The sequence below is a fragment of the Pan troglodytes genome, chromosome 12 (genome assembly GCF_028858775.2).
Source record: "Pan troglodytes isolate AG18354 chromosome 12, NHGRI_mPanTro3-v2.0_pri, whole genome shotgun sequence".
Lineage (NCBI taxonomy): Eukaryota > Metazoa > Chordata > Mammalia > Primates > Hominidae > Pan > Pan troglodytes.
The window spans coordinates 51,224,336-51,240,789 of NC_072410.2; the positions used below are offsets into that span (position 1 = coordinate 51,224,336).

A 16,454-nucleotide genomic window follows, 5' to 3' on the forward strand; every position below is an offset into this window, starting at 1 on the left:
AAGACCCAGGGAAATGTACTCACAGGCGCTTCGTCCCCAGGCCCCAGCACACAAAGGCTTGTTTTCAGGTAGCCTCTGGCCCCAGCAGAGAAGTCATCAGGGTCTGAGAGCAGCAGCCACTTCCTGAGATAGGCGTGCCCTAAGAGAGACAACATCCTCTGGTGATCCCAGAATCAGAAGACCCCAGGCTGTGGCCACATCCGGGAGCCCAGGATGGACTGCACAGGGGAGGTAAAGGACTCATCCACTGGGCCATGAGCTCAGGACTCAGATTCTAGAATCAAAAGGTACTTTGAGTGTTCATGTGGTCAGAGTCAGAAATATTAACAGAAACCCCTGTAAGAGGCTGGCAGAGCCAAACCCAAGGCATTTTCCTCCCCTTCAGGAAGTGACCAGATCAGAATGGAAACCGGGGTGAGGAGAAATCCTGGCTTGTCACCCAAATGACCTGTCCCTGTCTGCCGTGAGCCCAGTCTCCAGTAATGGGGCCTTTCAGATCTAGCCTCCCTGAATGGGCCAACGGAGACACAGGTGAGTGTTACACCCTCCCGAGGGCCTGTCTCACATGGAGGATGAATGACCTGCTTTCTCTCCCAAGATCAAACCCTTCCTCTAGATTCTAAAACCCCCAGGAGGGACAGTGAGGATCCCAAATGAGTGTCCCCAGTCAGCCTCCAGAACCAAAATGCAAGGATACGGCCAAAGTGGTGAGAACTCACGGGGCTCTCTGTAAATGGTGCCCACGTCCATCTGCAATCAATGAGAGGAGACACAAATCAAACCCTTGCCGCCAAAGCGTTAAATAAAGTGTGGTGCATCATACGATTCCATTAAAAACCATGTTTTTGAAGAACATTTGGAAACACAGGCAGTCAACATTTGATACTACATGAAAAGAAAGTGAAATATATTTTGATCCCAGTTTGATAAAGAATGCTTATGTACAGAAAAGAAAGAGGAAAGGAGGCTGGGCGTGGTGGCTCATGCCTGTAATCCCAGCACTTTGGGAGGCCAAGGCGGGTGGATCACTTGAAGTCAGGAGTTCGAGACCAGCCTGACCAACATGGTGAAACTCCATCTCTATTAAAAATACAAAAAAAAAAAAAAATTAGCCGAGTGTGGTGGTGCATGCCTGTAATTCCAGCTACTTGGGAAGCTGAGGCAAGAGAATCACTTGAACCCAGGAGTTGGAGGTTGCAGTGAGCCGAGATCATGCCATTGCACTCCAGCCTTGGCAACAAGAGCAAAAATCCGTCTCAAAAAAAAAAGAGGAAAGGAAATTCAACACAATAGGACTATGTTATCCCTGCATGGTAGATTTGGATTATTTTTATTTCATTTTTTATTCCTTCCTGTGTTTTACAATTTTCTATTAAAAATCCACAGATGATTGGGATGATGATAGTGGGGAAGGCTGCAGGGGGCAGCGGGGGCAGGGGGCAGGGAGTATATGGGAACTGTTTACATTCCACTTAATTTTTGCTGTGAACCTAAAACAGTCTATTTTTAAAAAGTCGTCTTTTTTTTAAATCATAGATTACTTTTATAATTAGATACAAGTAAAATAATTTTTTGACTTAACCCTTGGGTTCTCAGAACAAGAATATAAAGAGACTCAAAACATAATTAAGATTTAATTTGTTACAGAATGACTTGGGCTCAAGCTCATTCTTTTAAAAAATGCTTCTCCAGGTAAACAGACTTAGTTTTTTATCTTGTGACTTCTTCCCACAGGCAATGATTTGAGAAGACAGCGCAAAGACAAAGAAATCTCACCCACCGATCTAGCCATCGGGTCCAACCCAGCAATTTTTTTTTTTTTTTTTTTTGAGATGGAGTGTCGCTCTGTCATCCAGGCTGGAGTGCAATGGTGCGATCTTGGCTCACTGCAACCTCTGCCACCCAGGTTCAAGCGATTCTCCTGCCTCGGCCTCCTGAGTAGCTGGGATTACAGGCGCATACCACCATGCCCAGCTAATTTTTGTATTTTTAGTAGAGGCGGGGTTTTACCATGTTGGCCAGACTGGTCTTGAACTACTGACCTCAAGTGATCTGCCCACCTCGGCCTCCCAAAGCACTGGGATCACAGGCATGAGCCACTGCGCCTGGTCCCAGCAATTATTTATTGGGCAGAATAAATAATTCTAAGGTAACTTCTGACAATAGGCAGAACCAAGCCCCTTATTTTAAATTCGTATTTAAAATACAAATTTAAAGAAGGAAGGCATGATATACTTGGATAGAGGGGAGAGGGTAAAATAAGCTTGTGCTCTTTCTTTCCTTTTGAGAAATCCTTGAAAATTTCAAAATAAGAAAATTAGTAACAATTACATCAAATTACATTAAAACACCATGCAGGCCAGGCACGGTGGCTCATGCCTGTAATCCCAACACTTTGGGAGGCCAAGGTAGCCAGATCACAAGGTCAGGAGTTCAAGACCAGACTGACCAACATGGTGAAACCCTGTCTGTACTAAAAATACCAAAAAAAAAAAAAAAAAAAAAAAAAATTGCCAGGCGTGGTAGCACACGCCTCTAATCCCAGCTACTTGGGAGGCTAAGGCAGGAGAATCACTTGAATCCGGGAAGCAGAGGTTGCAGTGAGCTGAGATCACACCACTACACTCCAGCCTGGGTGACAGAGCAAGACTCCATCTCAAAAAAAAAAAAAAAATCATACAGGTCTCCTTTAGTCTGTGCAATTACTAGTTACCTTTACTTTAAGTAATCTGTTAAATCCATTGGCTCTCGGTTCTCAGAAGAGGACTATTCACTTCTGGACTGTCTGGGACAAGTGAGGAGGCTGGGGCAGGGTTCCCCTCTCTCCACTGCCTCTCCCTCCCCCAGCGATCCATATCTGAACCCCACTCCCATCCCAGAGTGAGAGTGATGTCAGGGCAGAGAGCGCTGGGTCTCACTGGCCCAAGATGGCCAGGATGAGGAGGAGGGCTGCCCAAACTCAGATCTCTCACTGCCTTCCCAGAGGTGGGGGAAAATCCAAATTACAAATAAGGGTCTTGATTCTGCTTGTTGGAAATAAGGGAAGAAGTACTTCCCTCCCCTCTCTTTTTGTCAGAACACTTACCTTAGAAAACTTGTAAATATATTACACTTTCCCTGTCTCTTTGAAATGCATCTTTTTAAGAAACTAAATAAGCCTTTTGTCAGCTTTAGTATACAAATGTCATTCTCAGGACGTCTGAAATATAAACACCAAGGGAGACGGCTCCCCTGTGTCCCAGCTTCTGTGGGAAGATAGGAGCCTAACTCCCGTGCGCACCTTGCTCCAAGTTGTAAAACTACTTCCTGTCATAAAAATATGAGTTTGATTTTTGTTTGGTCTTCTGGACACAACAAATTAGCTAACATAGATGGTCACCCCGATTACCAGGTGACTTTGGGATGAACTCGGTGTGACCAAAGGTGCTGTACATCTTTTTAAGAAACTAAATAAGCCATTTGTCAGCTTTAGTATACAAATGTCATTCTCAGGAGGTCTGAAATGTAAAGTCCCCTGACCTGAGGGCGGGGCATAGCTTCTCTTGAGAACGTATGTGGTGGGCAATGGGTTGGACCCGCTGGCTAAATTAGCGTGAGATTTCTTTCTGTCTTTGCAGCATCTTAGTGGATCATTGCCTGTGATGTACATCTCACTCTGGTTTAAGGCCTCTTCAATGACAAAAAGTGCTTTCTTTCTCTTCTACCTTTGTGGAGAGGTTTTCTGGGGTGAAAGGAGATGCTGTGCAGAGGGCTTGGCGTTGTTCTTTGAAATTATATTTTCCCAAAGCAGAGAAACACAGGATCTCTGGAGCCCCTGCCCACGGTCCACAGAGGCTCCACCAACACGGAGAAGTGAGAACTGACTGCTTTCATAGAAAATAAGCAATTACCCGGAACTCCCCGAGGAGAGCATCTGTCCTGAGAGAACGAGAGTCTACCACCTGCAGAGAAAGATCATGGAAACTCACATTCACAGGGAACATGTGGCCCACACGGCCAACCCAATAGCTCTTCCCTCCCAAACAATAACTGCCAACACTTCACACTTACTCAATTCCAGAGACTGTTCTAAGCAATGTTTAGCCCTCACAGGAACCCCATCAGCAGATACTGTCATTATCCCCATTTCACAGGTGAAATAGGGGCACAGAGACTTGTACAGAAAACACAATCCCTACACGGCATAGACAGAGCTGGAATCCACTCTAGTGCCGGAGCCTACACTTTCAGCCACTAGGCTGCAGTGCGCTTCAGAGGAGATGGGGGAAGAGCCAAGGCCCAGAGAGAAAGAGAATCTCGGTCAGAAGCAGGCACGTGGATTAACAAAATAAGATGGAACCTTAAATGTTCATTGCCACAAGTGATTTAAGGATCCTGACCTGAGGCCCCAGGGGGATGCTGAGCAGTGGGCTCTCCCGCGGCTGCTGCCTGCCAGCTGAGCTGTTGCAGGCATTTCTGTGACCCGTAGAGCCTGACTGTGAGTTACTCCACATCATCCATATGTCAGGCTTTAACACGTCTCCCTCTCACGCACATACTCACATACACACCGACAGGCACACACGCGCATTCACGCATTCACACTGACGTGCACATGCACACACGTGCACAAACACACACACGTGTGCACCGACACCTATGTGCATACATACAGCCCACGGAGAACACTTTGACTGCTGAGACGTACCGTGATGAAGATGGGCTCATCAAACAGCTCCCCAGGAGAGTCAAACAAGTTGAAGAAAAGAGTCTGTTGGTTCAGAGCAAAGAGAGACATATCAGTGCCTGCTGACCCCTCAGGCCAGGGAGAGGGAGGACCACCACCCCCAAGCCTCCACGCCTAGCAGTTTAGTCCCCTCAGAAAATGTGGATTGGGCACAGTTCTGGGGATTGGACAAGTTCTGGGGTGATCTGCCCCTGGCCTCACAGATGTGGTCATTTCAGGGTTGGGTGGGTGGCTGGCCCTATAGGGTGACAGGGATGTGGAGCAGCAGGAGAAGTAAGAGCAGGAGCCGTTTCTCCAGTCCCACAGATAACCTCCTTGGGAGCCAGCACATCTCACCACCCAAGGTCAGCGCCATACATAAACACTCTTGAATGAATTGCCAGGTGTCTGCACTGGGCTTCCAGATCGGAAGGCCCACCAAGGTTCTGGCCCTCATGCCCCGTGTCTCCCACCTCATTGAAGAGTGGGCTGTTTCCCTTGTGGATCCGCGTCCGCTTGGTCTGCCCTGCAGCGGTAACCTTGACCACAGGCTTGATGTTCACCCCCGGCAGCTGGCGCCCCTCGATCACCTGGACCCTGATCTGAAAGCCAGAAGGAGGAAAGAGCAGGAGGAAGGGGGAAGAGTTAAGGAGCACCCACCATCCACCCCAAGAGTCAGAAATCTCAGGGACCATCTCACCACTGGCTTCTTGGGGAAAGTATTAAAAAGGAATTAGGAAGAGCATTATATGAACTATCATATTTTCCCACCAAGGCCCCTTACATCTATAAAATTCCACAGCTCCATAGAAGAGCTACTAGGCTGCCCCTCGTTGGCTACCCACATTAAACCCCAGGGGTGGGCAGATACAGCCCCCATTTATGTCATTCAGCCATTGGCACAAGCCCCACCCAAGACCCCATTGATACTGGCATTTTTAAGTGGCTTGAATATTCTTTATTGACAATTCCCTCAGAGGTCGAACTTACACCGTGAAGTGACCCCAGAAATAGTCTTTATTCTTTATAAGATGCAATGCTTTCTTACATTCTGAGAAATAAAGAATTTTTGCCATTGAGCTGTAAGTAAATGAAGACTTCAAGAACGTCTATGCTTCCAAATATTAGGTAAGATATTTTAAAACATGAAATTTTACAATATTAAGGCAATTCTATGGAAAAAAATAAGATATTTACCGGCTCCACTTTAGAATCAACTGTTATTTATTGACCAACTGGTTTTTTTTTGTAAATTGCATAATATGGAAGGATATATTCTTAACAGCAATGGGAAGGTGGATGGGTGATTTTTAATCTCCTCATTTTAATATACTTTCCAAACTTTCTAAAATAAACATATGTTATTTCCATAAAGAGAACAAAGGCAATATGAACATGTTTGGGGAATAGTAGTATGGGGGCTAGAATTTTGTCTTTTGGGGCAAACAGTGGTTAGAGCTAGGACTTCTGCTTAAATTACCATGATTTAGAATAGAAATATATTTTTGCAATTTGTTGCACTTAGTATTATAAATAGAGATTTAAGATTCTTGCTTTTAACCTTAAAAGTAGTTGTAAAGAGTTAAATATCACTGTGTGACTACATCAAAATAGAAAATTCTTTTGAAAAGAAAAAAAAAAATAGGCCAAGGACCAAAGTTAAAAGCAAATAAAATGGGATGGATTTTTGGATAAAAATGTGTCAAAGTGTTCATATTAATAGCTTTTATTCTGTGATGAGCTTGAACAAATTCAAATTCCACATGACTCTCAGAAAAATCCATGGCTATATGCAGGGGGATAGATAGAGGGAGAAAAAAGGATGTTAGACAGAGCTTCTTTGAGGTAAGGATCTTGTTAAAATGCAGATTCTGGTAGAGCAGGTCTGAGTAGACTCTGCATGTCTAACAAGTATACAGGTGATGCGGAAGGTGCTGGACACAGACCACACCTGAATAGCCAGGAGCTTGCTGGCTGGATATACCTGGTTAGAAAAATCAGGTTTTTCTCTGATCAGAGATGCAAAGACATGCTGAATCTCTGCAGTGACTTTTTTTTTTTTTTTTTTAAGCGCAAAACCACAGGGCTGGGCAGAAGCTTATTCTGTGGACCTAAGATGTGAACTCCCTGTTTGGCATCTGCCCAGGCCCAGGGAAACTACAGATTCCCCCACAGGAGGGCCCTGAGGATCCCACACACATCTTCCCCTGAAGTTGGACAAACCAGGCAGGTGCCTGGCACCCGCAGCTGATGGCTGAAGAGGAGCCTGGGGTCAGAGAAAGCCCGTTCATCACCTGGAAATCCTGCGGTTTGTCTGACAGCAGCTTTCTAGATGTAGGCGCACTTCGCTTTCTTTTGATCCCGGGGTAGTGGGGCGGAGGACGTGAAGGTAGTTTCCTTGGGGTGGTGGGAGCCCCCGGGCCTCCGCTTTGATCCAGGAATGGCTCCGCCTCATCTCCAGTGAGTCCCTGGTCCTCTGTGTCTTCCTCTCCTCCTGTGTCTAAGAGGAGAGGGCCCTAATGAGGCCTGGATCCCTCTGGCCCTGCCCCTGCCCCTGGGACCCAGCCCAGGGGGCAGAAGATCCAAAAGGCATGGGCACTAAGACTCATCCCCTCTTCCTCTCCCTCCTCCCTCCCCATCAGTGAGCCAGGATGGATAAGGTAGAAAGAAGAGGAGCTTCCAGCAGCTGAAACTTGAGGGCAGTCAGTCCAGTTAGTCAACAGGAAGAAAACAGAATGGCCCTAGCCCTCCCACCCGCCAAGTCCTGCAGGAGGAGTCCTCTGCCACCTGGCCCCGCTCCAGCAAGCTGACCATGGCAGCTAGTGAGACAGTTACAGAGAGGGTCTGGGATCAGGACAGTCCTGGCCCGTGTCTCACCCGTGGGGGCCGGCCACTTCTTTCCAGAGTATCTCGTGTCCACGGTGCTGTCACTGAGCAGGGACCAAGTCTCGGCCCGGCTCTGTCCCCCGCCTGTCTTGTGGGCAGGGCATAACCCCGGGAGGGGAGGGAGGAGGTTGGGGTGAAGGAAACCAACCTACTGCACCCCCAGCCCCAACCCTGCCTTCCCCGTCCACCCCAGCCTGGTGCAAAGTTCAGAAATAGCTGTGGGGCCCAGTGGCACCTGTTCCTTCTCACCACCTCCCAGGCGTGTCTGGAAACCTCCACTGATTGGCCTGCACCTAACTCTGTCAGATCCACCTCAACACGGTCCCAGAGTATTCGGACCCTCCCCACTCCCCACCCTCTGCCACCACGGGCACCTCTCCTTCCTCCCCGAGCCCACTCCAGCTGCACAGCTCAGGATTACCAGGTTACTCCAGTCCAGACTGATCTCCCATCTCTAAGCTCGGACAGTGCTGAGCCCCAACAAGACAGCTCTGCTCTGCCGACCTCACCACAGAGCCCTGTGCTGGGCTGGCCCCAGGTCAGGCACAGGGCACACTCAATTGAGACATGGGCTGCTCCGGTTTTAATGCTGTGCTTGCTTCTAGCTCCCTTCAGTAAGAGAAAAACTCTAGAATCTTTCCCATGGGCAAGTGCCCACTAGACCGTCTATGTAGCTTCCTCCCAACCCCAGCAGGCTGGACCACATGGAGGCTCCCACGCCCAGGCCCACCAGTGGAGAGCCAGCCACCCCGGGCTGGGTCCTCGCTTGACCAGCCTGGCAGAACCAAGTGAAGAGAGCTGAGACAGGCATAGCACTTAGCTAACTTAGTCTGCTCCCTTCACAAATAATCTATGGACCCAGAGAGGGAAAGTAATCAGCCCAAAGTCACACAGAGACTCAGTGTCAAAGGCAGGACTGGAACCCTGAAGTTCAGTTCAGGGCTCTTTCAAGAAAAAAACTAGTTCTTTTGTCACACACCATCACCAAAGGCCTGCTGGGTGCCGAGGCAGGGAAACATTCGGTTCTGGGGAGTTTGTGGGGCCTCAGGTATCACCTGGGCCAGACCCCGGCCCCACACACCCTTCTCAGAACTGCACAGCTCAGAACACCCAGCCTGGGCTCAGCCCCGTCCCCAGGCAGCTGGGGCTTGGAGGCATCCTCACATTACTCCCTGCACTGCCCAAGGGAACGTGCCTGCTGCCCCTTCTTTCTGCACGGCAGAAGGCAACCCTCAGGACTTCCCACCCACTGCACCCTCTTCTTTCCAGGCCTGGGCAGCCTCCAACCTGGGGAGGGCAGCAAAGGCTGGGAAGCCTCGCTGCAGCTCCCAGCCCCCAGGCTCAAGTGCCACTGCCGGCCTTCTTGCTGGGGCCCAGCCAGGCCAACGTGGGCTACCCACCTGCCACTACATCCAGGTCAGGCAGAGTCGGGGAGGGCTCCAGAGGAGTAGGGGGCGGGAACAGGGGCACAGCTCCAGGCAGCGGTGTGTAGGACACCTGCAGGACCAGCGAGGCCTGGAAGAGATGAGACGTGGGGGACAGGTTGGTGCGCTGGCCTCGGACCACTGCCCTCCAGTATCTTCCCTGTTTTTGGCATCCCTCCACCAAGGAATATGACTCTGACAAGAGCCAGGTTTGCCGGAGTCTGTGGCAAAGCCACCCCCAGGGACCTATCAGCATAGTCAGGTGGTTCGAAGCACAGAATCCGGGGTCAGTTTCCACCACTCAGGAGCTGTGTGACCTTAGGCAAGATCTGTGACATCCCTGTGCCTCAGTTTCCTCATCTATAAAACGGGTTAGTCATAGCAATAGCACCTTCCTCACAGGTCAAATGTGAAGCAAATTAGTTGATGTAGCACGTAGTGGACTTCTGCAAATGAATCAGGGATCCAACCTCACCTGCAGGATTTTTCCCACTATCCACTTGGCCTGTCTTCAGGAAAATGTCCCTTTGGCCACTCTGCTCAGTCAATGGCTTGCCCCTACTTCTCCAGGGACAACTCAGCTTTGCTCTGCTTTGCTCGGGCTGCAGCTAGCACTGAGAGGGTCTCAGGGTGCTGCCAGGCTTGCAGAGCCCTCTTCCTTCCTGCCCCCCACCACATCCTCAGCTGCCCCGGCTTGCACCGGCCAGAGAGGAGAGGGACTGGTGACATCCCTCACAGGCGAGGTTGGGTTGCCCATGCGCCCACCCCACCCCAACCCTCACCCTGAACCTGGGAACGGCACAACCTCAGCAGGATCTGCAGCCTGGCTGCTCCCGGGCCTGCCTGAGTCCTGCCCTGGCTCCACAGGTCCAGCAAGCCTCCTGGGGCAGCCAATCCCTCAAATTAGTGCAACGGATACTCTAAGAAAGTTTGGGAAGCACAGAAAGCTTAAAGAGGAAAAATAAGGCAAAAGAAAACCAATTGTCCATAATTCCCTGACTCCACATTCCAGTTCTCTCCAATCTTTCAAACAAATAGTAGACAGGTCTGCTGTATGCAAAATGATTTTCTTTTACTGAATGTCAGGCAATAAGCTCTCCCCAGGTTTTGACAAACCCTTTATAAACACAATTTTTCCTGAGGCATAATGTCCCTCTGAGTGGCTCTGGCACAGTTCACTGGACCTTTCTGCTGAATGATGTTAGGGACGTCCAGGGACTCACGGAGCAAACTCAGTCCCAAGAGAGAAGGGCCTGAAGGCTCCCGACATACTCAGCTCTTGAGCTTGAACTCTCCAGACTGGGGCCTGGGGACAGCCACACTAAGGAGAGCAGCACTGGTGGAAAGCAGGGCTCAGAACACTGAGGAAGGAGACAAGAGCTAGCTCAGCATCCCAGGAGACCCAGGAGGAGGTCAACAAAGGCAACTGAGACCCTTGAATTCCCTCACCCAAGGAATGAACATAACCTGCCCTGTGGGTTCCTGAATCACCACCAGGTGTCGCCACGTGAGCAGCCAGTCCCTTCAGCTCCTGCAACTCGTGGAGGGGAAAAGAAGAAAGTCCTCCCCTCCGCCCAGATGCCACACCTGACTCCTAGAGATGCCAGTTCAGTAGGTCTAGGGCGGGCCTGGGTATTTGCACTTTTAACAACTGTCCTGGGACTTTCTTCCACTTCAGCAAAAGGTAAGTTGGGCTCTTTGGAGAAATAACTACTTCCAGGGCTAGGGCAGGGAAGATACAAGATGAGCCTGGACCATCTTCTTGCACCAGAAAGGAAGGAAATGCTCAATGAATGACTGATTCTTAAAAACACATCAAAAGAGCCTGGGCGAGGTGGTTCATGCCTGTAATCCCTTTGGGAGGCCGAGCCAGGAGGATCTCTTGAGGTCAGGAGTTTGAGACCAGCCTGGCCAACATGGTGAAACCCCATCTCTACTAAAAATACAAAAATATTAGCCAGGCATGGTGGCGTGCACCTGTAATCCCTGCTACTCAGGAGGCTGAGGCAGGAGAATCGCTTGAACCTTGGAGGCAGAGGTCGCAATGAGTCGATCACACCACTGCACTCCAGCCTGGGTTACAGAGCAAGACTCTGCCTCAAAAACATAAAATAAAATAATAAATAAATAATAAAAAGTAAAAACAGGTCAAAAGGACACAGAAGCCAACTTTCAAGAGCTCCCACAGGCCAAATCTGAGACAATAGAAACATGAAAATACATAATAACAGTAACAGATTAAACAATTGAATAAAATAGAAATACCCAAATTCATACCACAGTAAATAAATAGGAGAGGAGAAAGCTTTTCCTGACCACGAAATGCCAACTGACTAATGCAGGAAAAATAACTGAGAATATCACTATTTAGCAATCATCAAAGCAATAATGAATTCAACCAAGAAACAGCAGTGATATTAAAACTCCTGGGTACGGCCAGGTACAGTGGCTCACAACTATAATCCCAGCACTTTGGGAGGCTGAGACAGGAGGATTTCTTGAGCCCAGAGTTCAAAACCAGCCTGGACAACATAGTGAGACCCTCATCTTTACAAAAAACAAAAAATTAGCCAGGCGTGGTGGCCCACGCTTGTAGTTCCAGCTACTCAGGAGGCTGAGGTGGGAGAATCACTTGAGCCTGGGAGGTCAAGGCTGCAGTGAGCCATGATTACACCACTGCATTCCAGCTGGGCAACAGAATGAGACCTGTCTCAAAACAAAAACAAAAACACTTCATGATGGCTGGGCACAGTGGCTCATGCCTGTAATCCCAGCACTTTGGGAGGCCGAGGTGGGTGAATCACCTGAGGTCAGGGGTTCAAGACCAGCCTGGCCAACATGGTAAAACCCCCCATCTCTATAAAAATACAAAAAAAAAGCCAGGTGTGGTGGCATGCCCCTGTAATCCCAGCTACTCGGGAGGCTGAGGTGGGAGGATTGGTTGAACCCGGGAGGCAGAGGCTGCAGTGAGCCAGGATCGTGCCACTGCACTCCAGCCTGGGCAGCAGAGTGACACACCGTCTCAAAAAAAGTAAAAATACAAATACAAAACAACAGCTCATAGAACTCACAGGTAAAGGTTAGATGACAAAGAGGATATTACAAAGTCACAAAATTCTGACATGAGAAAGGGGAGTAGATGAGCGATTAGCGGGGACACCCAGCAAATGCTAGTGTAATCAAATGATCACAGTTAACAGTGTGGTAACCAAACAAATCACAATCATCCCACCTGATAGGGCACAAAGACAGCCACGCAGCGTCAGTGTTACACTCACACCCAAGACACACAGCCTAAATCTAAACACAGGAAACATCAGACAAAACCAATGTGGGGGACATTCTACAAATAATTGGCCAGAATTTCAAAAAAATATCCAGCTACAAGGTTATAAAAGTCAAAGAAAGACTGAGGAATTATTCCAAATGGAAGGAAACTGAAGAAACAAAACAACTAGGTGCAACACATGAGCCTTAGTGGGATCCTTCTGCTACAAAGGACACTGGGAAAAATGGATGAGCCGCGACTGGGGTCTGGGGATTAGACGAGAGTGCTGTGTCCATGTTAATTTCATCGTTTGGAAGGCTGTGTTGTGGTTATGCAGGAGAAAGTCCCTAACTGGAGAACACACACTCAAGTTCAGAATGATGGGCCAGGAGGTTGGCACCCTCATGTCAAATGGCTTAGGACAAAATACTCTTTGTACCATACTTGGCATCTTTTGTCTAGATCTTAAATATTTCCAAATAAAAGGTTTTGAAAATCTGCTTCTTTTTAGGAATAGCCACAGGAATCTCCTTAGGCAGAGACAAATAAAGCCCCCTGCCCATCCATGCTGACTCCGGCCCTCCAAGATTAGCATGAGGTCAGGACCAGCTGCATAATGCGCAAGCCCAGCACAAATGAAAATGCAGAGCCCCTTATTCCAAAATCAAAAACTAGTTGGGCGTGGTAGCCACGCTTGTAGTCCCAGCTACTCAGGAGGCTGAGGCGAGAGGATCACTTGAGCCTACTTGAGCCCCGGAGGTCAAGGATGCAGTGAGCTTTAAGAATTTCAAGATGGAAACAGTAGAGAATTAAGCCAAGCACGAGGCCCTTGTGAGCGCAGGGCTCCGTGCAGTGGCCCCAGAGGCCAGGCCTGTGGGGGGTGTTTGTTTGACTTGGCCTGAGTTGGGCCCACATCTGAAAGATGAACACTGAGGGCCCTGCGTGACATGTCTGGCCTGACCCATTCATTCATTAACTCACATATTCATTCCCTCTACGTGTGTGTGTGCGCGCGCACACGTGCCTGTGTGTTGGGCACCTGCCAGGGCCAAACACACTGTTCAAGATTCTGGGGACGCTTCCATAAATAAGGCAAAGGTCCCTGCCCCCATGGAGCTGATGTCTTGGCAGAGAAGACAGACAATAAATAATAAACAAAATAAATACATAAAGAAAAGAGTATGTTAGAAAGAAAAGAAAAAGTAAACCAGAGCAAGAAGGATCAGGGGAATGAGACATTTTGCAGATTGCAGTGTTAAATCAAGCGGTCTGAGTGGACCCCAGTGAGCTGAGGAGAGTTAAGCAAAAACTTGAAGGGGCCACACCTGGGCTGCCCTTGGGCCTCTGACCTTGGAAACAGGTCCCCTGGAAGAGCGCCCCTTCCTGTTTCTAGGGGCTCACCCTGCTATCCACTCACTGCACACCACCTGGGGGCTTCTATACACCATCTCTGTGAGAGGTGGAGCCGCCGGAGTGTAACTCCTCCACACCGTGCCCCGTGCCAGCTCCTCAGCACTGGGGCTCGGGAGCAGCCCTCTCCGGGATGCAGACAGGAGCAGCCCTCTCCAGAGAGAGGGCTCCAGAGACCACTTAGGCAGCCCCTTCTGGGGTTTCCTGAGCATCCGGTGTTTCTACACCGACAGCTCCACACCAACCTCCTGAAGAACTGGCACCATCCAGGTTGCTCTGGGCCCTTGAATGAGACTTCCAGCACAGGTCTGTCTTCTAGCTGCCCATCAGAGAGCCACAGGGACATCCCTGCAGCTCCAGAGGCTCTGGAGCTCAGGGTCTAGAACAGACCTCAGCACTAGGAGGCGGGCCCCAGGGACCATGGCTTCAGGATCTGATGGTGAATACTGAAGTTCTTTGGCTCTGCTGAGGCTCTTAAGGGAAAGTGGGCGTGTCTGTGGGCCCCACCCAGGACCAGGACCTTGTACCCTCACCATGACATCACAGCTCAACCCCTGTCTCCTTCTCTAGACAAATAGAGCTGAGATTTTCTTCCTGGGGGATATATGTGAGCCCTGTGCTCTCCCGGACTACACAACCTGGGCCTAGAGCTCCCAGTGGGACCTTCCTCAAGGTCCTCCACATCACGGGTCCCGCGCCTGACAGCCCAGGTCCTCAGGTCTCCAACCCAGCAGCACTCCAGGGTTCTCCACGCACAAGGCCATTGTCAGTCAATCGTGTGTCCACCAAACACGCTGCCCTGGAGCAGGGTAACCTTGGTCGCCCTCGTCTGCTGCCTTGGGGCCCACAATCAACGAGATCAGCAGAACTTGAGACTCCTGTCTTGCCCCAGGCTAAGAGGGCTCAGGAAACTGAAGGCGAATGACCTCCTCAGACCCTCCCTGGCTGTGACCCTCCTCCAGGTTATGTGGTCAGGCTCTGGGGTCCTTCGCCCACCCTGCCATGCCCAGCCCATTGTGCGCCACCTACTTCCTCGACCACAGCTCTCCAACACTGAGCTCATCAAAACCAAAACCCAGACCAGCCCACTCTCACCTCCCCTAACACATGTGTCCCGTGTGGACAAGACAGGCCTGATATGTGCATGGCCCTCACTAACCTCTCCCTCAGACAACCTCCAGAAGCAGGCAGAGGGTAGCTGTGGCCCTGAGCTGATACAGGGTTGGTTGGCAGAAGCTCCAAACCTTTGAAGAAAGCTCAGGGACTCACTGAGCACTGTCCTGCCCGCCTCAGGTCCCCGCTCCCAACACACAGTGCCCTCCTGGCTTCCCTGACCCACACACCACTGGGCTTCGTGGGCTCTTGTCCTCCTTTGTGATCCGATTCTGGCTTTAAGGCCCGGGTGATGCCGACTGAGTTTTCTCCATGTATCCACACCTTCCTGAGTGAGCTCCTCTTAAAATACATCTGAGAGGATGCTGCTTCTTTTCCTCCATGTGTGTCCTAAATCCCCATGGCCTGGAGGTTCCTCCAGGACTGGGGGAGTGTTTTCCCCATCAACCTAGCAGCTGTCAGAGGGTAGATTTGGCACATAGCCAGATCCTCCATGGCACACAGCCCAGCGTGCTATATCTGAAGGGACTTGGGTGAGAACACTGAGCAAAAGGCAAACGGGGTCTGCAGTCAGCCTGCGGCAGGACTCCCGGCCTCCCCCACGCCTCTCAGTCTGCCAGAGTTTCCTAAGGATCCCACTGGCTCTGTGTTCACTCGTATCACCCCATCAGCAGGTTCTTTGGCCCTTAGAGGCAACTGTGAGCTACAATGAAATGGGGGCACCTGGCATGCTCTGCTGATTGGGCTTAGCTCAGAAATGAGGTCTCAGTGAGCGGCCAGCGAGAACCCTCAATGTTGTTGGCTGTCTGTCCCTGCCAAGCACACCCCCAGTTATCCCTGCCTCGCACTACAGTGCAGCCAGCCCAGGTCCCAGGCAGGAAGCCCCAGCCCAAAGGGACATATGACCTGTCTGGGGCTGCACTGTGACCTTAATGCCATCACATGGACTAGAATCTAGTCCTAGACCCTCTGTACAGGTGAGGACTGCCTCCTGGGCAACAGGGAGGAGGCTCCCCCACTCCATTTCCAGCCTGTGCTCAGCTAGTGGGGCTCAACCCAGCAGGGTCCAGCACTCTCTCCCATCCGCCACCTCCTGGATCTCACACACTCTTTTTGGAGACATGGTTGGTGAAGGATTGTAAAGCTCTGCAGACAGCCAGGAATCCCCAGCCAGGGAAGAGAAGGCAGCAGGCTCCCCGCTGGTAAACATGAAGCCCAGACAGTGTGGGAACAAGGAGCAGGAGGAGGCGAAGGGAGTTATGGAGGGGATGGCTCCAGCCTGGCACGGCTCATGAATAGGGACCAGCTATGGAAAACTCTGCCTTGGGGCTGGACAGGCCTTTGAGGTTGGAAGGGACCGAAGGGCAGGAAACACCAGAGTCATGGATGCACACAGAGCTGGAGTGGAGAGATGCTGGTGTCCCAGCAAGGAAGTGAGAACCAAGCCTGACTCCAAGGCTTTCTCTCGCCAGCTACCTTGATACCTATCATCCCTCCATCTGTGTCCCGTGCCTTGAGGGTTGGGTCTGAGCCTCCTCAGGACCCCTGAAGGGGTAGTTCCAGAACCCCTTGGGGTCCTCCTTGACCACAGGGAGTGTTAAGAGACAGGAGGCTCAAACGGAGGATGAGAGGGGACTCAGGGTGATGG

At 50.4% G+C, this 16,454-nt stretch overlaps 1 protein-coding gene across 26 annotated transcripts in view; it reads right to left on the reverse strand.

The window, feature by feature from the left end:
- The window catches only part of DYSF (dysferlin), a 233,977-nt gene that overhangs the window by 164,188 nt on the left and 53,335 nt on the right, over positions 1–16,454 (reverse strand). For 14 of the 26 annotated variants that reach the window (XM_016948751.4, XM_016948748.4, XM_016948749.4 and 11 more), the window contains exons 5-12: positions 8,992–9,106; positions 7,583–7,675; positions 7,000–7,205; positions 5,179–5,307; positions 4,688–4,750; positions 3,891–3,941; positions 720–750; positions 24–139 (exon numbers count right to left, since the gene is read on the reverse strand). In XM_016948751.4, the coding sequence (XP_016804240.1) occupies positions 24–139; positions 720–750; positions 3,891–3,941; positions 4,688–4,750; positions 5,179–5,307; positions 7,000–7,205; positions 7,583–7,675; positions 8,992–9,106 (804 nt within the window). The remainder of the gene's footprint in view (positions 1–23; positions 140–719; positions 751–3,890; positions 3,942–4,687; positions 4,751–5,178; positions 5,308–6,999; positions 7,206–7,582; positions 7,676–8,991; positions 9,107–16,454) is intronic. The other 12 variants (XM_016948754.4, XM_016948752.4, XM_016948753.4 and 9 more) reach the window with 1 other exon arrangement.